Source organism: Natrix helvetica (assembly GCF_964273705.1).
Source record: "Natrix helvetica genome assembly, chromosome: 13".
Taxonomy (NCBI): domain Eukaryota; kingdom Metazoa; phylum Chordata; class Lepidosauria; order Squamata; family Natricidae; genus Natrix; species Natrix helvetica.
The window spans coordinates 5,204,506-5,232,377 of NC_138557.1; the positions used below are offsets into that span (position 1 = coordinate 5,204,506).

Genomic DNA, 27,872 nt, shown 5'->3' on the forward strand with positions numbered 1-27,872 from the left:
CTGGGGAACTCGCTTTACTGAAATAATAAACGTTACTTGTTACCACTTTAATCCTCTAATTTCCTTTTTCTGCTCTCTGTTACAAAATAAGCTCGTTTTATAGGCATCTATTTGCCTGGTGATGGCCTTTTGAGGGCCTGTGAACACAGGTAGTCCTCGACTTACGACCGCCATTGAGCCCCAAATTTCTTTGTTGTTAAGGGAGACATTTGTTAAGTGAGTTTTGCCCCATTTTACGACCTTCCTTGCCACAGTTGTTGAGTGAATCACTGCAGTTGATAAAGAGAACAACACAGTTGCTGGCTTCCCCATTGACTTTGCTTGTCAGGAGGTCGCAAAAGGGGATCGCGTGACCTTGGGTTACGACAACTGTCATCAATAGGAACCAGGGGCCAATGAGTTTTGATCATGTGACCAGGGGGACACTGCAATGGCTACCTTAAGTGGCTTTTTTGAAAAAAACTATCCTAAGTTGCTTTAGTGCACAGTCACTACATGAACCTATGACTAAATGGCTTAGGAGGTTTAACAACCACATCCCAGCATCCTCAGGGTCACATGATCAGAATCGAGAGGCTTGGCAACTGGCATGGACTTAGGACGGTTGCAGTGCCCCGGAGTCGTGTGGTTCTTTTGGTGACCTTTGGACAAGCAAAGTCAACGGGAGACGCCAGGTTCATTTCACAAAACGCGTTACTAACTTTAACGACCGCAGCGATTCGCTTAAGGGCGGGTGGCAAGAAGGGGGCCGCAAAATGGGGGCAAAGCTCTGTCTCACTTAGCCACAGGAGTGTTGGGCTCAATGGCGGCTGTAGGACGAGGACTAGCGGCTCTTCTCACTTTTTCTTCTTCTTCCATGCTATGGCTGCCTTGTTGCCGGCCGTGCTCTGAAGCAAAGTTGGCGAATCTTCCTTGGGAGGGGATTGCGCCTGGCTTAGATTTTCCTCCATTTCTCGCGTCAGAGACTCCTCCAGTTCCAAGGCTGCTTTTTCAGCTGCCGCTTCTTCCAATTTTCGGGCCTCCTCGGCCTCCTTCATAGCCTTGAGCCTGTCAAACCAAAACGGGGAGATCTAAACTGCAGGTCGCCTTAACTTTGATTCTTGAACCCACAACCCAGTTTCGACCCAAATCCACTGTTTTCCAAACTAGGAAAGTCTATTATTGCAATGCTTCTCCACCTGGGCAGCTCGACGATGCATGGACATTCACGGTTGAATGGGGAACTCTGAGAGTGGAAGTCCACTAAGAGTTGCCAAGGTTATGAGTACCAAAGTCCTTCTAAGCAATGTTCTGATGTTGTGCTCTCTGAACGCTACTAATGTGATCCCCAGAAAACCAGACTCGCACCTTTTGCTAAAGTTGTGTAGTGGCCCGCCAGAGGCCAGCAGAGCTGGCAGCAGATTCGGACAGTGAGGAGGCTGGGGAGGAACCTGGGCCAGTCCTGGAGTCTGGGGAAGGCTCAGACGAGGGCTCTGTGTCGGAGGCAGAGAGGGGGCCAGGGCCGTATGCCAGTTATCAGCTGCCTTCGGAGTCAGACATCAGTGAGGCAGAAGAACAGCTGGAGCCTGTTCCCAGAGTGCGCATGCGCAGAGTTGCCAGAGGAAGGGAACAGCTAAAGAATGGGTCGACTTGGGAGTAAAGCCAGAGGTGGACAGTGAATGGCCCCTCCCAGAGGAAATAAAAGAGGAGCGGAAGGGGAGTGGAGTTTGCAGGAGACAATTAGTTCACTTAATTGGTTTGTGACTCTCTGAGACTCCTTGCCAAGTTTTGCAGATACCGGCCATTTCCCATCTGCCTTCGGAGTCGGAGATAAATAAGTGGGGATGAGGAACAGCTGGGGCCTGTTCCAGATGCATGTATGCAGAGCTGTCAGGAGAGGAGAACAATTGAGAACAAGGAGCCGACCCAGGAAGAAAGTCACATGGGGATGCTGAATGGCCCCTCCCTGGCTGGAGAATAAATAGAAAGAAAGGGGAGTGGTGGTTGTAGGAGACAACAGTTCGTATTTCTTTCAGAAGATTTGCTCATCGTGGTTCGTGCCTCAGAGACTGCTTTTCAGAATTTAATTTACAGCTTTGTGGCTGGGAGCTCCCGGCCTGGCAGTTATCCCAAGGAACTGATAAGGTCTGTTACTGCAGTTAATCCTTGGAAGGATGATTGCCTGGACTTCTCGGTGTCATGAATGCCACGATTTCACAGTAGCTAAATAAAGAGGGTTTTGGGGGACAAGGAGTCTGTTTATTGGGCTGGGTCAGAACAAATGTGTCTTTGGGCTACAGCTCTGATCCAAATCAACCCAACTTGGACCATGGACGGTTGACCGTATGGAGAAACCTTCAGATTGCAGTCACCACCTTTGGCTATGTTAAGACCCCACCTCCCCACAACCCACCCGTATTCTGTATAAACAAACCGCCATGGCTTACTTGGCCTCTTCTTCCTCCTCTTGTTTCTTCCTCAGGATTGAGAGTTCGACTTCTCGGACTCTGTTATCGATGATGGTTGTCTTCACCAGCTGCAAGTTCTTGTAGTTGGCGAAAAACTTTTTGACAAAGAAAATGTACATCTGACTCATCCAGAGATTGAGTTTATCTTTTTCCTCGTTCTTCTCTTTTTCGAGTATTTCTGGAAAGAAAAAGAAATGGTAGCAGGAAGGACGGAAGGTAAAGGTTCCCCTCGCACGTGTGTGCTAGTCGTTCCCGACTCTAGGGGGCGGTGCTCATCTTTGTTTCAAAGCCGAAGAGCCAACATGTCCAAAGACATCTCCGTGGTCATGTGGCCGGCATGACTCAATGCTGAAGGCGCAAGGAACGCTGTTCCCTTCCCACCAAAGGTGGTTCCTATTTTTCTACCTGCATTTCTTACGTGCTTTCGAACTGCTAGGTTGGCAGAAGCTGGGACAAGTAATGGGAGCTCACTACGTTATGCGGCGCTAGGGATTCGAAAGCAATGGAAAGAAGCAATCCTTCCCCCCACCCCTCCTCCCAATCAGATTATGGATACCAATTACGGTAGCAATTTAGATGCCTCCACATTAACCAAATGAGTTTGAAAAGAATTCCACCTGCTCCCACCCACCTACACCCCCCCGCGCCCCCCCAAAAACCTGATCAGAAAAAATTGAATTGAAATGAATCTATGCCTCGAACACTTCCAATTTTGGCTAGAACTGAACGGAGGCTCTGATCTGCGCATCCTTTTAATGATGCAAAGCTCAGGAAGGGAAGCTTGTAATATCCTCCTCAGATACGCCTTTACTGCCCTCCTGTGAGAGCATCGATACTTGCAGAAATACTCATTTATCCAACGTAATATTTCCGATGGTCTGATTGTACAGCCTGGAAAGTCCATTTCAAAGGGGGAATTTTGGAAGTAAAGCAAAAAATGTGTTCCGTTTTTGGACAAAACTCACCCAAATCCAGAAATTATATCTATAACTATTTATTTCTATATCTGTATATCTATCTATCTATCATCTATCTATCTATCTATCTATCTATCTATCTATCTATCTATCTATCTATCTATCTATCTATCTACCTACCTACCTACCTACCTACCTACCTACCTACCTACCTACCTACCTACCTACCTACCTATCTAACCTACCCATCCATCCATCCATACATCCATCCACCTCTATCCATTCATTAAGTATCTATCTATCTATCCATTATCTATCTGTCTGTCTGTCTATCTATCTATCTATCATCTATCTATCTATTTATCTATCTATCATCTATCTATCTATCTATCTATCTATCTATCTATCTATCTATCTATCTATCTATCTATCATCTATCTATCTATCATCTATCTTTATTTCTATCCATCCACCCACCCATCCATCCAACCCATCCATCCAACCATCCATCTCTTTATCTTCATCTCTCTATCTTCATCTCTCTCTCCCTCCCTCCCTCCCTCCACCTCTCTCTCCAAATTAGACTAAACCAGTTTCATAAGCTAACATGAAGATATTTACTTCTTTTGTAGCTCACACCTTAAAAAGCCAACTGATTAAACCTAGCAGGAGCTTTCTTCCTTCAGAAACAGAATCTAAGTAAGGAATGTATTTAGAAGGTAGGAAGGAATGTAGGAAGGCAGGACAAGAAGCAACGGGTGGAAACTAACCAAGGAGAGAAGCAACCTAGAAATAAGGAGAAATTTCTTGACAGTTAGAACAATTAACCAGTGGAACAGAAGTTGCCTCCAGAAGTTGTGAATGCTCCAACACTGGAAGTTCTTAAGAAGATGTTGGATAACCATTTGTCTGAGATGGTATAAGGTCTCCTTAAACAGAAGGGACCTCTAAGGTCCCTTCCAACTCTCTTATTCTGTACGTTGGACTACTTGGTTTTATTAAGTTCTTAAAAGCGGAATTAAGCCTTCTGCAACCCAACACTATCCAAGTTAGAGGAAACTTCCTGGTTTGCAGAAAGAAAAGCTGTCAGAATTCTGTTATTGCCTTTGTTTTTACAAAAAAACCACCTTGCCAATCTCACACCTGCTAATTCTTTCATTGGAGTCCGGAGGCTTTTATCCTGTTCGCTTCCTGGCGGAGGCCCAATGACGGCTTCTTTCTCTTCCGGGATGGGAGAAAATACGACACTCACAGTTATGCCTGAAAGAAAAAAAAAACAGAACTAAGGAATGATCAAACAGTGCTTTGCCTTTAAGGTGTGTGCGTGCGTGCGTGCGTGTGTGTGTGTGTGTGTGTGTGTGTGTGTGTGTGTGTGTGTGTGAGAAGCCTCCAGTTCTATTGCAAAAAATGCAGCATCGTGATGCCTTTCCCCATTTACAGGTAGTCCCCGACTTACAACAGTTCGTTGAGTGACCGTTCTGTTCTGACCAAGGCTTCCTGAGACAGTAAAAAGCACACGCGTAGTCCCCAAAACCCCACTTTTTATTTCAACGGGCTGTGAATTATGTTCATTTCACATGTTTCGCACTCACTTTGAGCGGAAGCCGCCTTTTCTTTGCCGTGGTGGGACTTTCCTTTGTGGGATTTCTCCTCTCTCTTCCCCTCCTTGCTTTTCCCTTTCTGAGAAAAGGAAAGGTGAAAAAAGAGAGGAAAAAATGGGATAAATCGGGAACCAGAGGACGGAAGGAAGGGTTAGCAAAATTTGACATGGTACCACAGAGAAAGAAGAAGTGATGCAGGAGGACACATGGCGATGTTTCTCCTCCAGAACACGATGTGAAAAGATTCCCCTCAATTCATCCCTTTTGAACTGCCACATGTAGAACTGAGGACAGTTGTTAAATGTAACCCCACTTCCTCCTAGTACTGATGAGGTTACCTAGATGGGTAATGAAACGTCTGCAAGAAAATAACCAACCTCAGAGATCACTGAGGATCTCACAGTTCAACCTTTACAAATATTCTCTTCTTTAGGTAAATGTATTTCTCTCCTTGGATTCTGCAAGGAGTCCAGTATGATGTGATTATGATATCAGAATATCAAATTAAATAAATTGGGTTGGGCTAGAAGACCTCCAAGGTCCCTTCCGACCTTATTATTATTCTATCTTCTAAGTACATCTGAAGGTAGGTATCCTAAGCAAGCTGTCCTTCTTGACTCTTAAGGTAATGGTAAGGGTTCCCCTCGCACATATGTGCTAGTCGTTCCCGACTCTAGGGGGCGGTGCTCATCTCCCTTTCAAAGCCGAAGAGCCAGAGCCGCCCGAAGACGTCTCCGTGGTCATGTGGCCGGCATGACTCAACGCCGAAGGCGCACGGAACGCTGTTACCTTCCCACCAAAGGTGGTCCCTATTTTTCTACTTGCATTTTTTACGTGCTTTCGAACTGCTAGGTTGGCAGAAGCTGGGACAAGGAATGGGAGCTCACTCCGTTACGCGGCGCTAGGGATTCGAACCCCCAAAGTTCCTGATCGACAAGCTCAGCATCTTAGCCCCTGAGTCACTGCTGCCGCATGGCAGGCTGGGGAATTCTGGGAGTTGAAGTCCACAAGTCTTAAAGTTCCCAAGTTTGGACACCCCTGACCTCAAGGCAGAGCAAGAAGCAACTGATGGAAGCTCACAGAGAGAACCAACCTAGAACCAAGGAGTGATTTCCTGACAGTTAGAAACAGTTAAACAATGGAACAGGTTGCTTTCAGACATTGTGGGTGCTTCATCCCTGGATGTTTTTAAGATTGGACTGGGTCTCCTGTTTGAGCAAGGGGTTGGACTAGAAGACCTCAAAGGTCCCTTCCAACTCTGTTATCCCGTTGCTCTCGTCTCAGAGGGTTGGCACGGCAGAGCAGTTGACGTCCCTTCCGTTTGTCTAGGCTACCCACCCGGCGCCTGGCGCAAGGAAACGCGAGGCTACCGTTTATGACTTCCCTTTCTATGGCCTTCGGATTTCTTGCCCTTGCCCGCTTCCACGAAATGCACAATCTTGCTGGAGGAACATTTGGAGCTAACTTGGGCGCTGCTGGCATCGGTGGCTTCGGTGCTTGCTTCGCTGCTGGTGCTTCTCGTATGAACGGACTGGAGGTTGAAAGCAGAACACAGCGTGAGTAGAAAAAAAGGAAGCAAAGGAAAACCACATTTTCCTCTCCTGTCCCCCGAAATCTGTCCGGGGCTAAGTCAAATAGCACCTCTCACCAACCGTTAATGAGAAGCACGCCTCTCGTTAAGCACAGCTTGGGCTGACCTGAGGAGAAGACACATCGAGAGGCACAGAGGCAGCTTCGCTCCTGTCTGACACCTCATCTGGTCGGTAAGACGCTGTGATTGCTTGGGCCACCTCTTCGGCCTGCTGCTTCAGCATCTCATCGGTGACAAAGAGAAGAGCGCAGTCTACCAGAGCTTCAAAGAACTCAAGGAAGACAAGCTGAAAGAGAAACCGAAGAAGAGGGCAAAGAAGTCAAGAGAAGTCCTGCTGCATGGGATTTATTTTATCAATGGTTAGATAAAAAAACATGGAAATGAAAGATGCTAGAGAATATTATCAATACAAGAATAATAGAATGATACTGAATATAACATAAAAATATATTGTTGTTGTTGTTGTTGTTGTTGTTGTTGTTGTTGTTATTATTATTATTATTATTATTATTATTATTATTATTATTATTATTATTATTATTATTATTATACGATTGTATCACAGAGGCCAGTTGTTTCGCCGGATTTGGCATTGATTACTAGTCGGGCCCCACCCAGGGGCCTAGGACGTCGTAGCATATTTTCGTAATATACATGCAGATCCAAGCAGTGCAGCTGTTTGCATTTGACTGATGGTGGTTTTGTCAAGTTTTAACTGTTTTAAATGTAATTCCAGTGCTTTTGGAATAGCACCCAGTGTGCCGATTACCACTGGAATTACCACTGCTGGTTTGTGCCATTCCAGTGGTAATCGGCACACTGGGAGTAAACCGTAAAGCCTACTCCCCCTCCCCACCTGAAAAGAACTCTGTTCCAACTGCCAGTTGCCTCACATTCCGTTACCTCAGTTCAAACTGGCAGACGTTCTACTCCTTCACTCAGGAGCAATCTGGGGCTCCTAACAGTTCTAAACGTCAGTACCTCACCAAAATGTCTACGCCTTCCACCTATGCAACTGCTTCCCGACTCAAGGCGGCGGGAGCAATATTCTCTTAGGTGTTTCAATCATCGACCACCACTGAGCCAATGGATTGAACCGGAGTTAACCGGATCTCTCCTGCATTGCCCAATCACATAGTTTTGTTGTGAAGCACGGGTATCCAGCTAGTAAAGTTATAACCACAAGCCAGCAAGGGTTTGTGAAAAGCACAACGTGCCAAACCAATCTTATCCCATTCTTTACAAAGGGACTAAATGAATAGACTAATGATATAATAGACTGAAGACTTCAGTTGGACTAGAAGACCTCCAAGGTCCCTTCCAGCTCTATATTTCTTGAAATTGTCCATCACTAACTCTCTTACGTTCATACCTCATGCTCCAAATTAACCGTCTCTGCATCTGAGACGAAGGGATTGTCTTTGGCTAGAATATCCACAACCTTGGTAGCTGTGAGTTGTTTGCTGATGAGTTTTAAATCCTGAAGACAGAAGAAGACGACAAAAAGATGCTTAGTTTTAGCCACATTCTTCTTAAGAATCACATAGTATATAGGCTTAGGATCTCCTGCTTGAGCAGGGGGCTGGACTAGAAGAATTTCTGGGAGTTAAGATTACTGTCAACATCCCCTGAGTTGCTAATTGATTGAATAGGACAATAGAAGGACAATTAAGCATGGGTGAAAATATACGAAACATGGACATAGATGGACTTTCTAAGATGATGAACAAAGTGAAATGTGTATTGCTTACTATTCTATGTAGTAGATTAAGAGAATTGTAATGGACGTTGAACAGTAAGGATGGCCATTTATAGACAATGAAGGGTAACCTAAACCAAGATATGGAAAAATGGAGAGGGAACATGAGATATACTTAGAATGGAAAACTATTGAGATTTAAAGACAGAATCACAGGGTTATTATACAAATATAATGATGAAAATAGCTGGGAATTGTAACCAGGTCTACATCTCGGCCAAAATAAGGCTGTTAAAAGAATAATGACTATATATGTATACTTCGTTTTCTCTCTTTTTTTTGAAAAAGGAGGACGATATATGTTAAAATGAAATATGTATATTGAAAAGGAACTATAAATACCATCAACATAAAACGGAGCTTGCTCAGAAGATGAAGTACACCAAGTACATGAGATGAAGAGTGGGAAGTAGAGGAGAGAGGTTAAGGGAAGGAGAGAGGGATAAGAGAGAGGGCAAGGGAGGGAGAGGAGGAGAGAAATGAGGAGTGGGAAGTAGAGGAGAGAGGTAAGAGAAGGAGAGAGGGAGAGGAGAGAGGGCAAGGGAGGGGGAAGAGGAGGAGAGAAAGGAGGAGTGGAAAGGGGAGAGAGGAGAAGGAGAGAGGAAGGGGAAGTAGAGAAGGGAAGGATGACAGAGGGAAGAAAGAAGGTAGGGAGGAGGAGGAGAGAGGGAGAAGAAAGTGATGGATAAGGTACAAATATGGTGTATGGAGAGCAGAAAAGCCAATAATTGGTTTTTGGGAGTTGATGGCAAGAGGAACTGATGTAAACATTTAATAATACAGTACGATGTTGCCTATGTAATAGTATACACGTGGTTATATGTTATGAAAATGGAAGAATAAAAAACTTTTTTAGAAAAAGATTACTGTCAGCATCCAAATGAAGTGCCTCATCTTCATGGTAGGTTCGTAAGGAGGCAGGGTGCTTGGCCTACAGAAGGCCTGGAAAACCTCCCAGCACTTATCGATGTAACTGAGTGCGTAGACGGCTTGCTGTCGGTCGCTGAACAGAATGCCTGCGAAGGTGAGGAGAAGGTGAAATAGTTAACGTAGCGCTCATGTCAGAAGAGCAAAGATGCTTCCGGGTTGAAAGGATTGGCTGGCGACGTCACTTTCGCCGTGGGGATACCCAGTTGGACTGCGACTCCTTTCGTGACTCTGGGAGGAGCTGGAGCGAAGGACGGGAGCTCAACCCCGCCGGACAGTAGCATTTGGGACTCGAACGCGGGCTTGCTAACTCGCACTCCAGCATCTTAACCACATGAGCTACTGTGCTCCTTAGCTCAGGGGTCACCACCCTTTCGGACCTCAGGGGGACCACTAAATTCATAATTTTAAATCCCGTGGACTGTTAATACGATCTGCCTAATGGTCAGCTGGGTGGGGTGTGGCTAGGTGGTCATGTGACTGGGTGGGGGTGGCCAACTCAATGTCACTCACATCAAGGGGCACCTCGCTGGCCTTTACTCGCCCCTCCCCTCCCAGGCACTCCTCACCTGCCTGCCCGGGCTCCTTAGGGTCCCAAAAGGAAGCAGTTGCTGGAGCTAAGCAGCCACCGCGAGAAAGAGTTGGCAAAACAGCTCAGATCAAATTGGATCTGACCGAGAAGGAGGCTCAGCAGAAGCACCTCACTGAGGACTACGAGCATAGGCTATCCAAGCAGAGGGAAGACCTGTGGGAGTGCAAGGCCAGGGACCGGCGCCTAGAGGCTCAGCGGGCTGAGATGGTCAGCCAGTTCCTGGCCCTGAAGCAGTCCCACTGAAACGAGGCCCTCTGGCTCTTTGTCACCAGCGGCGCTTCCCTCCAGCCTTCGCCCGAAGCCCCTCACCAGGAGACTGAAGCAGACCCCAAGTCAGAATTTCTGCCCCCCTCTGACCCTCACAAAAAAACCCCCGAAGGGGTAGACTCTCTGCAGCAACAAAAACATTCATTGCACGTATCCATCCCAGGGACCTTAGTTTGAGGACCCCAGATTTAGTGCAGTATAAAAAATGCAAATAATTTTTCTGCGGACCCCCCCCCAAAAAAAAAATTTCTTGTGGACCACCAGTGGTCCACGGCCCACCAGTTGGTAACTGCTGCCTTAGCTGATTAGGACAAGGATATTAATTGGTCAGAGAGGAAAGTGGAGAAGTTCAGAAAAGCCATGCAAAAGCCGGCCCTACCTTTGATATGGCAGGCGTGGGGACAAATATTCTTGACCATCAGCTTGGAGAAGCACTTGAAGAGGCGAGGACTTGTGTCACTAGAGTTAGAGAAGGCCACCATTGTAAGGTTGCTATTGGGAAAGTTGACAAAAAGAGGCTCAAACATTCAGGGGGGAAAAAAATCAAGTTCTGTTCATTTTATATCCCTGTTAGGTTGTGAGATGCATCCAGGGGTCAACCCAACCTGGTCCTTTCCATACTCAGCTTGGTCCAAAACTTAATTCTGGGAGTTCGGTTCCAACACAATCTGAAGAGGGTTGTCGACTCCCAAAGTTGCCATGGTGAGGACGGGGGGAAAGGGGAGGCGCATTCCACGCATTTGGCTAGAGTCAGATCTCAGATTACTGCAGCAGGCTTGGGAGGGTGCACCTCATTGGGGAATGTGATTTATGACACAGACTGAGGGGAGGGAAGGAACAGGGGTAACGTTCAGCCATAATGCAAACGAAGCTCAGTCTTGGCTGCAGAAAGGCCTTGCCTAATGGTGCTCCTAATAAACGACTACTTTCGTTTTGAAACTTGGCTCGAGGCTCATGAATCAGTTAGGGCAGGGGTGTCCAAACTTGGGAACTTTAAGACTTGTGGACTTCAACTCCCAGAATTCCCCAGCCAGCATGGCTGGCTGGGGAATTCTGGGAGTTGAAGTCCACAAGTCTTAAAGTTCCCAAGTTTGGACACCCCTGAGTTAGGGCATCTTTCGGAAACCTGACAAGGGTCGTGTGAGGGAAGGCTGGACCAGATTCAAACGTGTAAAACCATAGCTTTAACGAGATAAAACGCCACTTCCATTAATCGGACAGCGGCTAGAAAAATAATAATATAAAGCCGGCCCTGAGAATTAATTGCAGATGGTAAATGTCAACCCTAGAAGATGCATCTCCTACACATGAGCAGGGATGCTGCTCCCAAGAGGACAACGGGGTACATCATGTCAAAAACAAGGAATGATTTATGGTTGGGTACGGTGGTGCCAAGTTACATTATTAATCGGGTCAACTCGGGATTAAACCGGTGATACGTTATAGCCCCGATTCACTTAAATCAGTGGCGATGAACTTGTTGGGATCAAAAGCAACAACTGCCCACATTCCTCATCTGTGGCTCCTGTTGTGATTGAGGTCACCTGCATTTATCAAACAGCAAGCAAAAGGTTGACCGTACGATCTATTCCTCCAGGTGTAAAATCTCCATAACTTGGTCAAAATTCCTTTTAAACTGGAGACCCGTCTAGAAACTCCAGGCAGATGTGCCCTCGTTCGGATAGATGTGGGCAGGGGGACTCAAATGGCTTTACCAGCTCATCAACTGCACTCTACTTACTCAAAATCCTTGTGATAAATGTGGAAGGACAGGTAAATCAGGTAGGTCAAAAACATCCTAAGTAGTAAAGTCTCGTATGGGGAATGAATTTCTTCCAGTAAAGTTTTATCTGAAAAACACAAATACCATCATGCACAGATACAAAGGAATCTATCTATCTATCTATCTATCTATCTATCTATCTATCTATCTATCTATCTATCTATCATCTATCATCTATCTATCATCTATCATCTATCATCTATCTATCTATCTATCTCTGTCTCTTTTTATCTATCATCTGCTGATATCTCTGTATTTCTCTCTATCATCTATTTCTTTCTCCTTTCTATCTCTCTCTCTCTCTCTATCTGGCTATATCTCTGTATTTCTATCATCTATTTCTTTCTCCTTCCTCTATCTATCTATCTATCTATCTATCTATCTATCTATCTATCTATCTATCTATCTATCATCTATCTATCTATCTATCTATCTATCTATCAATCATCTATCTATCTCTGCCTCTTTTTATCTATCATCTGCTGATATCTCTGTATTTCTCTCTATCATCTCTTTCTCCTTTCCATCTCTCTCTCTCTCTCTCTATCATCTGCCTATATCTCTGTATTTCTATCATCTATTTCTTTCTCCTTCATCTATCTATCTATCATCTATCTATCTATCTATCTATCTATCTATCTATCTATCTATCTATCTATCATCTACATAGAATGATAATATGCAAAGAAAAGAAAGAAAGAAAAGAAATAGAAAGAAGGTGAGATGAAAGGAGAAGGGAATAAGAAAAGGAGGAGAGATGGAAGTAAATCCGCAAAAGGAATAGAAAGAAAACAAGGAAGGAAGCGAAATGAAGAAGGGAAAAAAGAGAAAGGAATAAGAAAAGGAGAAGCAGATGGAGAAGGGGTGGAAAGAAAATAGGGAAAGATGAAAAGAAGTGGAATGGAAGAGAAAGAAATAAGGAAGAACAGAAGGAGATGTAGACTAAGGATGGAAAAGAGGTAGAAGAAGAAAGAAAGGAGAAAAAAGACAGAAAAAGAAAGGAAGAAAATTCAAATCTAATTTTGAACCTGATTACGGGGGGGGGGGGCACTGGTCCTGGAGGCACTGCAATACCAGGTCAATGCGTGGAGAGGATGGAGCAAGCCCCTAGTCCATCTCCTGCTTCCAAAAATCCATTTAATACACAGTCCTCAGATAGAGGACATATCAGATATTAAACTGATAAGAACAGATACTACACTTGATCTTAGCCAAAAGGCCGAGAAGCGATACCTGAGGGTGGGAGGGATGCCAACGGCTTCCCTCCTCTTGAAATTTAAGATTTGTGAGACAACATCGGTGTTGCTTTGCAAGCTAAGTGCTAAAGCCAGGTCAGACCAGTTCCTGCTCTCAGGAATGTCCTCTGAAAATGCATCGTTTGCAAATCCCACCACAACGAACTCCTTCCAGTTAGGAATATCTGCAGAATTTATCAATTTCCCTTGATTATGACAACTTTGGGACTTCCTCCTTTGGCTGTTCGGTTTAGATTTGCATAGCTCTGCCCCCTACCTCTTCAGGATTGGTGACGTTTCCTTTCAATGCCTTGTCGCTTTTAAAACTTCTGGAACTCTTTAGCTCAGATGACAGTACGTATTGTTTTATCGTCTTCTACTTAAACAACAACGGTACGCAACTGGTTTTCGCAAATCACAGTCCATCTTGCAGAGATTTGGACGTGAAATTATATAAAGAGAGAGAAATCAGCCTCTGCATTTATATCTAAGGATTCCGCCTCTCGTTGCTTCCTGTTTCAATTTCTTTCAACCTTTTTGTCATCTTGAGTTCTTTTTCTCTTTCATTCCTTCTTGCAAAAAAAAAAAAAAGCCATTTGAAAACCTTTGGAAAAAATTCCGAAAGGAAAAAAGCATGCATGTATGTGGGGGGGGGGGGGAAATCTCATCCATTGCAAAAAAAAAAGAACACTCTGAAAATTTACATTTGAATGCTTCAAGGACTGATTGGATTACCCTGTAAAATGCAAAAAAAGTGTGTGCAACTACTACACAGTTGCTAGGCGTGTTAAAAATAGGGGTTGGTGGGGGAGAAGAAAACAAGCAAGAACGTTGTTGTTGTTTAGTTGATTTTCGCGCCTTAATCCCATCACCCTGGAGCTGAAGCGGGGGAGATCTTTGTTACGTGGAATAGACTGGCCCAGGTTTTTAAATGGCCCATTGACAAAAGTGGGGGCTATTAAGAGTGAGCCTGTTTCCTACCTAAACACATGGGACATTATACATCCAGGGAAATATAATATTCTGCCTTTTTTCAATATTTCCTGGGATATGTCATTTTCCTAGGAGAGGGGCGGGTTTTAGCATCCTACAATTGCTCAGAAACTAAGCAGAGAGTGGGATAAACCAGGGCCTGCGGTAGGCAGAGCCATCGCCAAGTAAATGGCCTGTAGTAAGAAATACACACCGTTCAGAATCCGGTCCATGGAAGCCAGTGTCTGGTTGCAGTAGTGAAATCTGCAGTCCTTCAAGAATCTCCAGAATTGAAGCTTGGTCATCAGGAAGGTGTTGTCCAGGGAGTGGTCATATCCCAGGCTGCTGTAGAAGGTGTAGATTCTCCTCAGCTCGGAGATATATCTCAGCACAGCGTATTCCGTCTAGGAGAAGCGAAGGATGGATGGGGAGTAAGTAGAGGAGGATTGATGTGGCCACCGCTGATATATTTAAGCCAGGAAGGTTCCTGGAGATGGAGTGGGGTCCTTGGTGCTTTCTGAGCTTGGTGGTTTTCTTGCAGACGTCTCATGACCAAACTGGGTAATGTCATCAGTTTGCTTTTATCGGTGCAAATGACCTAGTTGAGTAATGAAAGGTGTGCAAGGAAACCTCCAAGCTCAGAAAGCACCAAGGACCCTAGAGTCCTCCTCCTCTTTCTCTTCCGCCTCCTCTTCCTCTTCTCTACAATCTCCACTCCTTTCTAGCACTGATGATGTTACCTAGTTGGGTCATGAAAGGTCTGCAAGAAAGCAACCAAGCTCAGAGAGCACCAAGGACTCACAGTCCTCCTCCTCTTTCCCCCTCCTTCTCCTTCTTTCTTCTTCTCTCACTCCCCATCCCTTCTAGCACTGATGATGTTACCTAGTTGGGTCATGAAAAGTCTCCAAGAAAGCAATAAAGCTTAGAGAACACCAAGAACCCACAGTCCTCCTCCTCATCTCTTCTTCCTCCCTCCCCCTCCTCCTTCTTTCTTCTCCCACTCCCCATCCCTTCTAGCACTGATGATGTTACCTAGTTGGGTCATGAAAAGTCTCCAAGAAAGCAATAAAGCTTAGAGAACACCAAGAACCCACAGTCCTCCTCCTCATCTCTTCTTCCTCCCCCCCCTCCTCCTTCTTTCTTCTCCCACTCCCCATCCCTTCTAGCACTGATGATGTTACCTAGTTGGGTCATGAAAAGTCTCCAAGAAAGCAATAAAGCTTAGAGAACACCAAGAACCCACAGTCCTCCTCCTCATCTCTTCTTCCTCCCTCCCCCCCCTCCTTCTTTCTTCTCCCACTCCCCATCCCTCCTAGCACTGATGATGTTACCTAGTTGGGTAATGAAACCTGTGCAAGAAAACCACCAATCTCAGAAAGCTCCAACAACCTCACACTTCAACCCTGAGCTTCTGTTGGTCCTGTATGGTTTGTATCCCAGTGTCTCTTCCCAGCACAGAAGAAGACAATTTGGGGAGGGAATGGAGATTTTGCAGTATCCTTCCCCTGGAGTGGGGAGGAAGTGGGGATTTTGCAGTATCCTTCCCCTGCCACGCCCGCCAAGCCACGCCCACAGAACCGGTAGTAAAAAAAAAAGGGATTTCACCCCTTCTCTTGACATTCTTCTCTTCTGTTCGTGTCTAAATTTGTTTCTATCCTTGTGGCCACGAAGTTGGGTAGACCAGCTTCCCCGTACCTGTTTCATTTCATCTTCCTTGTCTTTTTCCGGAAATAAAGCCAACAAGGTCGATAGATCTATTTCGAGGTTTGGTCCTGGCGAAGAGGAGGTCCTTGAATGATCGACAACTTTGACACTATCTAGGCCGTGAAAAAGAGGGAAACGTCAAAATGCATCCAGTCTAGCTACGGCTCGCTTCGTGAAACGACATACACAATTGTGGAAACGGAGGGCATCTACAGGAAGGATAGACACAAACACGAATATCTATGGGGATTCTCCGCCATCCAGGTCAAGATGGTCCCAAAGGTGCTTTTTTTCAAGATATTAAAATATCCTAGCGGCGCCTCACTCATCTTGATTGATCTCAAAAACCTAAGAGGATCATCATCCTCTTTTAACGACCCCATAATCCCTTGCGGGATGAAATTTGGGCAACTGAATGGGACTGACTGTCTACTGGCCAGATGCCCTTCCTGTTGCCAATGAGGAGTTTTTTTTTTCAACAGATATCTTCTCATTGTGCCCAGAGAGAGAAATATCTGCCTCTACCTTGGATTGAACTCACAGCCTCTTCATTTGTGAGGCGAGAGCGCCACCTCTAGGCCACTGCACCACTCCTAAAAACAAAACAACACAACTAAGCAGGATATATGACCTGATTAATATCCGGATTGGGTCGCCTATGGCCATAAAGTCACCGTTCCCAATAGCATCCAAAATTAAATCAGAGTCCAAGGCAAAGTATTGCTCAAAGTTCCAATTGATTGAGAGACCCATGTTGGCACATCTGGGAAAACCCGAATCTGAAAGCCTCCCGGTTTTCCCCACCCAGTTGAAAGTTCAAGATCTTGCATCCCCACACCCACAAGTCCATCCCATGGTCCAATCTCCCACTGCCACGCTGGCAGCTTTCACCCATCCAGTTCTGGTCAGGTGCAGAGGTGCAGAAACAAAGGATGACCTTGGTTTTCTAGAAAGAATTTTGTTATGGCTACCTAGCATCTAACTCCGTACAATCCCCCCTCCCATTTTCCCACCATAGAAAAGGCCTAGAAGAATAACAGAAATTTTGGCAGGCCAAAGATCCAAAAGGAATATGGCTGCGGGCTTGACACAGAGGCCTTCAGAGTTAGTGGCGCACCTTAGACAAAGCCCATCAAGTCTAATCTTTTCTTCCACCTCCTTCGAAGCAGCTCACCTATGCCAGAAAAACCCTTCAAGGAGAGATTGCTCACTTCTTCCATATTGGTCATGTCGATTTGCAAGGATGGACATTCCTCGATGTGATCATAGTTAAATTCGCCTTCGTACACACGGCCGTTCTTGAAAACCAGCTTGCCCTGCAAGGGGGGACGGGGGACAATGTTCTGCTTTTAAAACCTGGTTCACTACCCATACAAGACCCACACACAAGACCTCTCTTCTCCCGGGCTGTTGGTGTGCAAAGTTAGACGGAGAGACAGGACTGTTGGCTAGAAATGGTTGCCAGAACGTGGTTGGGAAATATTTTAGCAGCTCAGCAGGGGTGGGTCTAAGTAGTAGGTGGATGGGACGGTGTGTGAATGCATGACAGTAGTTTAGTTCAGGCCTTGTTGAAGCTGAAACGAAAGTAGGCCATGAGAATGTGACCTTTAACATACATAGTGCTTGCATAACTGCAAATATCTAACTGTGTATAGGATGTTTGCTGACCACAATATTTAACTAACCGTTTATCTAGCTTAGCATAGCGTTTGCATAGGTTGTTGGTTAACTGCAAATATCTAACTGTGTATACTATGCATTATTAGGGATGTTTTTGAAAACCCCTTAACTGCTACATACCTATTAATTGTTTTCTTGTGGAAAATTGCTGAATGTACTTCTTTGTATGTGTCCACTCCCCCACCTTAAAGAAACTGCTTAATAAAAGGGTCTGTGCAGAACATGTCAGGAGGAATGTAGCTTACATCCTCCAGGCACTCTGTGCTTGCCTACCTCGAGCTAACTCTTTGTGTGGTGTCTTAATTTGCGGCCTTCGTCCACGTGTGGACCCTCCAAATTCCCGGTGAGGACCGGGGCTCGTTCTCCCACCCAAGGGAGAACCCTGAAGGCCCAGACAGGCGAATCCGGACTCGAATGTGTCGCGACCCTTGCAGCGACAACGGTGCCTAAATTTCAGAGATGTAGTTAAGACTAGGTAAAGGTAAAGGTTCCCCTTGCACATATGTGCTAGTCATTCCCGAGCACCAAGGATCCCACAGTTGTTGTCCTCCTCCCCCTCTTCCTCCTCCTCCCCTCTGCAAACCCCACTCTCTTCTAGCACTGATGATATTGCTTAGTGGGGGGATGAAATGTCTGCGAGAAAAAAAACCAAGTTCAGAGATCCCCCAGTTCAACCTTTACAAATATTCTCTTCTATTGGTAAATGTATTTCTCCCCTTGGATTCTGCTAGAAATCCAGTATGATGTGATTATGATAACAGAATATCAAATTAGTTATATTGGGCTGAGCTAGAAGACGTCTAAGGTCCCTTTCCAATACTATTATTATTCTATCTTCTAAGTGCATCTGAAATAGGTATCATAAGCAAGCTGTCCTTCTAGAAAAGATCTTTCTTGACTCTTAAGGTAAAGGTTCCCCTCAAATATATGTGCTAGTTGTTCCTGACTCTAGGGGGCGGTGCTCATCTACGTTTCAAAGCCGAAGAGCCAGTGCTGTCCGAAGACGTCTCCGTGGTCATGTGGCCAGCATGAATCAACGCCAAAGGCGCACGGAACGCTGCTACCTCCCCACCAAAGGTGGTCCCTATTTTTCTACTTGCACTTTTTACGTGCTTTCGAAACTGCTAGGTTGGCAGAAGCTGGGACAAGCTCACTCCGTTACGCAGCGCTAGGGATTCGAAGCACTGAACTGCTGACCTTTCTGATCGGGAAGCTGAGTGGCTAAGACTGCGTCCCTTTTGGATAAGACTAGGACGCCAGAAAAAAAAAATTATGAGGAAAGATAGTGCTGAATCCTTTCCGTAGTGATGTGAAGAAAACGATCAAGGCAACGATGAAGCCAACAAGAGTTGAGTTGAACTTGAAGAAAATTGTCTTAAATTGATAGGGTTTTTTTTTTTTTTTTTTTTTTTCTCTGCGGTAAATTTGACGTGTTAACCCTGTTAGAGAAATTATTTATAATCTTGATTTGTTCTCCACCATAAAATCTTGCCTGTAGGTTTTGGAGGAAGATCACAAGCAAAGGAGCTCAAGTCCCAAACTCCTAAATTCAGGAGAAGCACTGATGAAGACCTATGGAAGACCTCCATTGCTTGGGTAACATGCATTTTAATGTACTCGATATGTAAAATATCTAGCTAGCGTACAGAGGTATGTATAAATGAGAAGAAATAGGATCCTCCCTCCAAAAAGGTTTGACATGAACATCCCTAAGACCAATGCTACCAGTTTGGACCAGTGAAATGCTACCAGTTCGGACCAGTTTGCCCGAACCGGTAGCAAAAAAATGCTACCGGTTTGGCTGAACTGGTATTTCCAGCTGGGATATACGATTTATATTAGCTAGGATCGTCAGAGTTCCTGCTTTCTAGCTAATCAAAATCGCATGGCACAGCATTCCCCCTGCTGTTCTACTTACCTTTGCAGACTCGGAAGGCTTCAAAATGTTCCTATTTTAGCGCTGCGTGGGGCGCGACCTCGTTAGCAGACTTCAAAGGATTATACCCCTGAACCAAACCATCCCTAGTTGACCACATTTCAGTCAAGCATGTGATGGGGACTAAGACCAGGGAGTTAACAGTGCTCTAAAACCCAGAAAACAGGTTCATGGAATAAACTATGGTTTAATTCACAAGGGATAAGGGGATCGTGTGAACCAGGACACAATGAAAAACAGCTCCAAGAAAGATGACCGAGAGCAAGGCTAAACACCTACGTGTTTAGAAGAGCAAAATGGCTGCTCTAATGTTCTCAACTCTTTCCCCAAACTTCCCCATCCTTACCTTGCCATGTTTTTTGTTCAGCACCCATTCCCCATCGTACATTGCGCCGCTGGCAAAGAAGAATTTCCCGTGTCCGTGCCGATCCCCGTTGACGAAATCTCCAACGTATTCATTCCGTAGGGGATACTGGGACCCAGCGATCCTCTTCAGGTACCAGGTATGGGTACCCAGTCCATGCTAGGGAAATCAACCAACAAAACGTTCTGTAGAGCAGTGGTTTTCAATCTTAGCGACTTGAAGGTGCGTGGACCTCAACTCCACGAGAAAGAGTTGGCACAACCAGCTGGCTCAGTTCAAATTGGATCTGGCATAGAAGGAGGCTCAGCAGAAGCACCTCACTGAGGACTAGGAGCATAGGCTATCCAAGCAGAGGGAAGACCTGCAGGAGTGCAAGACCAGGGACCGGCGCCTGGAGGCTCAGTGGGCTGAGATGGTCAGCCAGTTCCAGGCCCTGATGCAGTCCCACTGGAACGAGGCCCTCCGGCTCATCGCCACCAGCGGCGCTTCCCTCCAGCCTTCGCCCAAAGCCCCCCACCAGGAGGTCGAAGCAGACCCCAAGTCAGAATTTCTGCCCCCCTCCGACCCACACAAAAAGACCCCAAAGAGGGGGACCCTCTGCAGCAACACAAGCGTTCATTGCACGTATCCATCCCAGGGGCCGTAGTTTGAGGAACCCTGATTTAGTGCAATATAAAAAATGCAAATAATTTTTCTGCGGACCACCAACATTTTCTCATGGACCACCAGATGTTGACCGCTGCATTAGCTGATGTCAGTTTGATGGTGTCCAGCCACCATGTTCTTTCACAGCCTAATTTCCTTTCACTGCTAACTCTTCCCAACGTAATTGCTTTCCCCCCTGAATTCCCCCACGACATGGCCATAACTCTCTATGGTTGGAGGGAAAAGGAAAACGGTTCTATTTGGTCTCACCTGTATACCATTAACCCACATTCCAGTGTATTCCTGGTTTGATGTAAGCCACCTCATTCGTCCTTCTCCATGCCGCAGGTCTCTCTCCCATTGTCCTTCGTAGATATTTCCAGATTTGTAACTGTTCAAAGAGACCGCGAAGAACATCAACTTTGCAGTTCAATAAATGGAGAAGGAGACAGACAGACCAGGCCTTCGCAACCAGGAGTCTTCCTGATGGAGGTTCAATTGCAATCATGATAAAGCTGGAAGGGACCTTGGAGGTTTTCTAGTCCATCCCCCTGCTCAAGCAAGAGGCCCTACACCATTTCAGACAGATGGCTGTCCAATCTTTTCTTAAAAACTTCCAGTGATGAAGCCCCTACAACTTCTGAAAGAAAAGCTGTTGCAATGGTTTGCAATTGTCCTCACTGTTAGTAAGTTTCTCCTCAGTTCTAAGTTGCTCCTCTCCTTGATTAGTTTCCGCCCATTGCTTCTTGTCCTGCCTTCTGGTGCCTTGGAGAATAGCTTGACTCCCTCTTCTTTGGGGCAGCCCCTGAGATATTGGAAGACTGCTATCATGTCCCCACCTGGTCCTTCTTTTCTCTAGACTAGACAAACCCAAATCAGCTCCCAGCATCTCCATCTAAAAAACCCCTTTTTGCTGGAAATTCTGGGACAGGAGGAGGTCCCGTGTAGATGGAATGTCATACATCACAAGCTTTCCTCCCATTAAAAAAAAAATAAAAGAAAATGTGCAGGAGAAATTTTCTTCAGGAACACCACTGTGTTTGAAAGCCTTATCATCCCTTCTCTTCATCCTAAGACTTGGCCAAACAGTATTTCCTAAAAACCTGCCGTTGCATTTTATTATGGTCCCTGTCCTACTGGCTCCCTAAAATGGGGGTGAACATTCTTGTGATCTGGGGGTGGAGGCAATATCTAAGGGGCTGCCCCAAAGAAGAGGGAGTCAACCTATTCGCGAAAGCTCCAGAAGGCAAGAAAAGAAACAATGGATGGAAACTAATCAGGGAGAGAAACAACCTAGAACTAAAGAGAAATTTCCTGATAGTGAGAACAATTAATCAGTGGAACAATTTGCTTTCAGAGGCTGTGAATGCTCCAACACTCGAAGTCTTTAAGGAGAGACTGGATAACCCTTTGTCTGAAGTGGTGTAGGGTTTCCTGCCTGAGCAGGGAGTTGGACTAGAAGACCTCCAAGGTCCCTTCCAGCCCTGTTATTCTGTTATGTCGTTCCTCCGAAAGTGTCCATCAACTTTTAACTTTCCCCAAGGATCGTCTTACCGTCTTACTCCCCATCCACTTTTGATGTTGTTCACAAAATCTCCTTCGTACCAGGAAGAACCGGACTCGTTGTAGTAAATGGTGCCCTGAAAATCAATTGCACAAACACTTTGACACACTTAAGGTGACTCCAGCACCTTCCATCAGGTGGTACACAAGCAGGAGACACGTTACAGTACTAAAAGATTTCGGATTATCCATCAGTCTGCCATGAAGCCAATTCTAAGATTCCCCCCTTTGTGGATGTGAGAAGGAAAGGCCAGGAAGAGTTTAGTTGGGTTTTGGTTCTGGTTCTGGTTTTGGTTTTGGTTTACTTTACTTTGGTTTTGGTTTTGGTTTTGGTTTTGGTTTTGGTTTTAGTTTTAGTTTTTTTAGTTTTAGTTGTTTTAGTTTTAGTTTTAGTTTTAGTTGTTTTAGTTTTAGTTGTTTTAGTTTTAGTTTTAGTTTAGGGTTAGGGTTAGGGTTAGGGTGGCAAGCTATTCCACTGATTAATTGTTCTAACTGTCAGGAAGTTTCTCCTCAGTTCTAAGTTGCTTCTCTCCTTGATTAGTTTCCTCCACCCATTGCTTCTTGTTCTACCCTCAGGTGCCTTGGAGAATAGGTGCCTTACAAATGAAGTGTTGTAAGTCAAGGACTCCCTGTATGCTTCCAGCAACCACGTTTTCACTACCTTGCCGTGTCTCTTGCCTTCCACCCACTGGCCAATGTATGAAACGGGATAGGTGCCACATTTGTACATGCCGAAACCATGCCTGATGCCGTTCTTCACTTCGCCTTCGTACATGCTGCCGTCCGGCCATTTGTAAGTGCCATGATCCATTTGCACGTTCTTGACAAAGTTTCCCTGCAAGAGAGGAAAATGTAGGCGTTCAGAAAAAGCTCGCCCTCTTCCTTTCCTCCAGAAAGGTAGGAAACCTCGACAACGTTGAACAAACTTGGCAATATTAAGACTTGTCATAAAGCGAGAAACACTAAAATGGAAATGCAAACATGCAACCGCAATTCTGCTTTGAATCAAAAGAGTTGATTATTTCACGATTGTGAGAATTCTAGGGATTTGCATCAATACTTCAGTAAGACTCTCCTCACATGGTTTGAGTTGCAACACGGGTAGCAGCTATGTCCAGTTAGGAGGAGCTACCATCAGTGGCCTCGACATGATCACAAGCCTTCCTTTTTATACCTTTTCCCTCATATCTTCTGTTCCTCTGGAATATTACTAGAGAACTTCCTCTTTTTTGCAGAGTCCTCCTCCATTTACCGTAACTTGATGTGCTCCTCTGAGATCTGCTACTTTCTGCCATTTTCACTTCCTTATTCACCTGATGTCCCGGACTATGTTTAAAAATATCACCAAACTGATGATGCTGCATTTTACAAGGCTTTCACAACAAGGATGATACATTTTTCATTTATCTGCAACTATAATAGGGCAACTTATGGGTCTCCAATAAGAATACAGGCTTACAGGAGCATAGGTGGAGAGTCAAAGAATATATGTACAGGAGGGGACTTTTTCCTCACAGACTTTAACTCCCAGAATTCCCCAGTCAGCCATTTCAAAAAAAGGGACCGTCCAATCTCTTCTTAAAAACCTCGAGTGTTGGAGCATTCACAACTTCTGAAGGCAAGTTGTTCCACTGATTCATTGATCCGTCAGGAAATTCCGCCTTAGTTCTAGATTGGTTCTCTCTTGACTAGTTTCCATGAATTGCAATGTCAGGGTTACAAGTAATAGTAGGTCCGTTGCAAGCAAAACCTCCCAGGCAGGTGAATTCCTCAAAGAATAGCTTTATTGGAAATATCAAATTGGCACATATCTGGTGAAAACCAACTCTGAAGGGGCCTTTGGTTTTCATCTAATTTATATATATATAAAAGCCAAATACTACTCCTCATCATGAAATCTCCAGAACCATAAAGGCTACAAACTTGAAATTCGGCATGTATGTTCCTCTTGGCTTCTAGGTGCTCGCTAAGAAAGGAATTTTCAAAATGACCATCAGTATTTCTTATACAGTATTATACAGTATTAACACGCATCGATGGTAAGGAGTTAGACATTCTACTCCCTCACCCCATCTGAAAGGAACTCTGTTCCAACTGCCAGTTGCCTTATATGGGTGTGACTCATCCGGCCTGTGGGCTGGCCTGATCACATGGTTTTGTAGTGAAGCACGGGTACCCAGCTAGATAAAAATAAGTTTTCCCCCTCAAACCCAAACCATCTGTCACATGGACCAATCATGGCAGCATCTGCAGGTCTGATGACATCACTCCTCCTTCCTCTGGCCAGGTGTGAGAACGTCCTTGGTTCTCAAGAGAAAATATTTTGTTTTGACCACACTTCCCCAGCTATTTCTAATCCCTCCACCCTATCCCTCAGCTCCAGTGTGGCAGCACTGAAGCTCCAAGATGTCTTCGGCCAGGACAGCTTCAGGGTTGATATGCTTCTTGTCCTGCCTTCATGCTTTGGAGAACCCAAATCCTAAATCCAGCATAAGTGCCTGCAAGCAACCATCTTTGTTCTGATTTGCAAGCGGTTGCAAATCAGGCTGAGAGAGGATCAGTGCAAAGAGAACCGAGGAGAACATCAACACTACAGTTCAGTAAACACAGGAGCATTATTTTAAGACCGCCTTCCCAACCTGGAACCTTCCAGATGGAGGTTTGTCTCCCAGCATCTCCATCTAAAATAGCCCTTTTTGCTGAAAATTCTGGGACAGGACTTACCTCGTACTGCACTCCGTCGGCCCATGTGTAAGTCCCTCGTCCATGCATGAGCCCTTCTGAAAATACACCCTACAAAATGGCAAGAAGAAGCTGATGAGTGGATGGTAGGATCCCTCAAATCGCAGGACAATAAGAAAAGTTGGACTTTTACTCCTCTGCCAGAACATCAATCAGCCCTGGTTTTCTCACCAGGATTGAGTTCACGCCACCCTTTCAATCTAAGGTAAAGGTTCCCCTCACACATATGTGCTGATTGTGCCTGACTCTAGGGGACAGTACTCATCTCCATTTCAAAGCCGAAGAGCCAGCACTATCTGAAGACGTCTCCATTGTCATGTGGCCGGCATGACTCAACGCCGAAGGCGCACGGAACGCTGTTCCCTTCCCACCAAAGGTGGTTCCTATTTTTCTACTTGCATTTTTTAATGTGCTTTCGAACCGCTAGGTTGGCAGAAGTTGGGACAAGTAACGGGAGCTCACTCCGCTAGGGATTCGAACTGCCGAACTGCTGACCTTTCTGATCGACAAGCTCAGCGTCTTAGCCCCTGAGCCACTGCATCCCACTTCAATCTACGTACAGGAAATAAAGGAAGCTAGTCTTTAAATCCACCCTGCTCCTCAAGGAAATACTGAAAGGGCCTTCCATTACACGGAAGGAAATTGTATATGCTTAAGATTTAGCACAGAGATGTTGTCACCTTGTAGACGTTGCCTCCTTGGAAATAAGCAGTTCCTTCCCCTTCATACAACCCGTGGACTTTTTCTCCCTCGTACCTATGGGGAACATAAGTTCAAGATGAAAATTCACCTGAGTTAATAAATCATAATGGTACACAGCCATTTAGGGCACTGTCAAGTCAACGCAGAGTTCTGTAACACATTTTTTTTGTCCAAATGTAGCAATAAAGGAAATTTTATTAGATCTGCCTTTTATCCGGAGTCACGTTGATGTCCACGCATCCTGAAATCAAAAACATTCCTCATTCTTTGGTTATCTTTCTCCTTCTTCGCACCTAAGGATGGGCTCCACCTCTTCTGACCGAGGCTTCCCAAGAGAATGAAGCAAACTCCTGGTCCCGACAAAACCCCCTTTTATTAACTGACTGTGAATTCTGCTCATTCACATCCAGCAAAGTCTTTCGAGGGAGGATTTACAGTCACAGACCTTCTCTGGCTTGGAGAGCTGCCAGGCCAATCTCTGCAAAACTTGGCAAGGAGTCTCGGAGAGTCATGAACCAATTAAGCGAACTAATTGATGGGGTTGACTTGGTAGTAAAGTCACAGGTGGATGATGAAGTTTCCTTCCCAGAGGAAATAAAAGAGGAGAAAAAGGGGAGTGGGCTTTTGCAGGAAACAATTTGTTCATTTGTTCATTAGTTCGTTCCAGGAGTGTGAAGATCTGTCCGTGAATCTCAGAGACTCTGTGCCCAGTCTTTCCTTGCACAGCACCTCATTTGGAAAATATTTACATGGCAGCTTTCCAAGCTAGATAAGGTCTGTGGTCAGAAATACTCCTTTGAAAGACTGTTTGCCAGGCTTTTGCTGAATGTGAATGAGAGGAATTCACGTTCGTTTAATAAAAGGAGTTTTGTGAGGACCGGGACTCTGCCTCGTGCTTTTTGGGGAAGCCTAGCTCAGAACACAAATCATCAAAAATCACAAGCAGGGATTCAGCCAGGCTCCAAAATTGGTCAAACAACTCCTTAGATACCAGTCCCCTGTGACCTTACCCCATTTTTTAGCAAAACTCTGGTTTTACCTTTCAACGATCAGTTGTGTGAGGATGGGCTCTTCATACTCAATGGGTTCAGGAACAGGAGGAGGCTGTTGGTCCTTGCTTTCTTCTTTCGAAGCTACCCGAGAAGCCAACTGCTCGTTCCCATGGTCTGCCAGAGGTGGGACATTCTGGTTGGACATTGCTAACTCCATGGATGTGTCGTGGGCTGCAGCAAGCGCAGGCTTATCTCCTTTTTTACTGTCTTTCTTCTTTTCTTTACCCATCGCTTCGACGTACGGCAGAATCAGGTGTCCTGCCAAAGAGTGGAGCTCCTATTTTTAATCTCGGGGTGGGAAAAATAAATCTTTAATTAGGAGACTTACTAGGACTTCAGAAGGAGATAAAATGATTGAACGAGATATACAGGTCTTGCCAACCAAGGCAGTTGTTAAGTGAATCGTACCCGGTTTTACGACCTTTCTGCCATGGTTCTTAAACAAATCAATACAGTCGTTAAGTGACTCACATGGTCAATAAAATTTAAAATTAGTATGTTTATTACTTATTTGATCAAGGCGATCCAACTGGTCAGTCCTAGAGGAGGTCAACCCTGACTGCTCTTTAGAAGGCCAGATCCTGAAGAGGAAACTCAAAGACTTTGGCCACCTAATGAGAAGGAAGGACTCCCTGGAGAAGAGTCTCATGCTGGGAACGATGGAGGGCGAAAGAAGAAGAAGGGGACGACAGAGAATGAGGTGGCTGGACGGAGTCACCGAAGCAGTCGGCGTGAGCTTCAATGGACTCCAGAGGAAGGTAGAGGACAGGAAGGCCTGGAGGAACGTTGTCCATGGGGTTGCGATGAGTTGGACACGACTTTGCAACTAACAAGAACCAACAGAGAGAGACGGAAAGGATTCAGATTTGGGCAGATCTGACTCAAGAACCAAAATAAGAATAATAACTAGCCCCAAATCATTGCAAGGGCCAGCAGCTTGGGAGGGATGTTCCAAAATCTGCAATAACCATATTAGCAATCACAGGATGGGGATTAGGGGAATTGTAGTCCTTTAGCTATCAGGGGCCGTGCATCCAATGCAAACTTGAAAGCCGGGAAGAAAACCAAGATATAGATATAGATATAGATATATTAAAATCCACCTCTTTGGAAATCCCTCCTATTTTGCAACCCTTCGCAAAAGCTGCCTGAAGTTTCCTTGCGATGCCAGTTGCTAAGAGGCCTGAGCGGTGGCCATAGCAACCGCGGGTAGGGCCATAGCAACCATGGGCAAGAGAGCGAGAAGCTTCCTGGGTTTTTTCCGAGAGAAGTAGGCGGGGCTTTGGGCATCTCTTCTTCCGGGTTCACCTTTTTGCATAATAATACAGTATAAAACTTGGCCGAAACTGGCTGGGATTTGCAAAGGGGCAGCTTTGATGTTGAGAAAGTCCGG

General features: G+C 45.3%; 1 protein-coding gene across 1 annotated transcript; it reads right to left on the reverse strand.

The window, feature by feature from the left end:
* Positions 1 to 55: 55 nt before the first annotated feature.
* Positions 56 to 27,732, reverse strand: RSPH10B (radial spoke head 10 homolog B). The gene is made up of 21 exons (XM_081965694.1): positions 27,583 to 27,732; positions 26,467 to 26,767; positions 25,406 to 25,481; positions 24,708 to 24,776; positions 22,645 to 22,818; positions 21,975 to 22,060; positions 20,691 to 20,811; positions 19,758 to 19,934; positions 16,970 to 17,111; positions 15,787 to 15,908; positions 14,306 to 14,495; positions 11,843 to 11,951; positions 10,481 to 10,560; positions 9,183 to 9,331; positions 7,929 to 8,036; positions 6,663 to 6,842; positions 6,346 to 6,496; positions 4,957 to 5,040; positions 4,508 to 4,624; positions 2,427 to 2,625; positions 56 to 1,047 (listed from the first exon to the last, which is right to left on the reverse strand). Exons 2-21 carry the CDS (start codon positions 26,706 to 26,708, stop codon positions 837 to 839), a joined length of 2,787 nt encoding a protein of 928 aa, XP_081821820.1. The 5' UTR covers positions 26,709 to 26,767; positions 27,583 to 27,732; the 3' UTR covers positions 56 to 836.
* Positions 27,733 to 27,872: the final 140 nt, after the last annotated feature.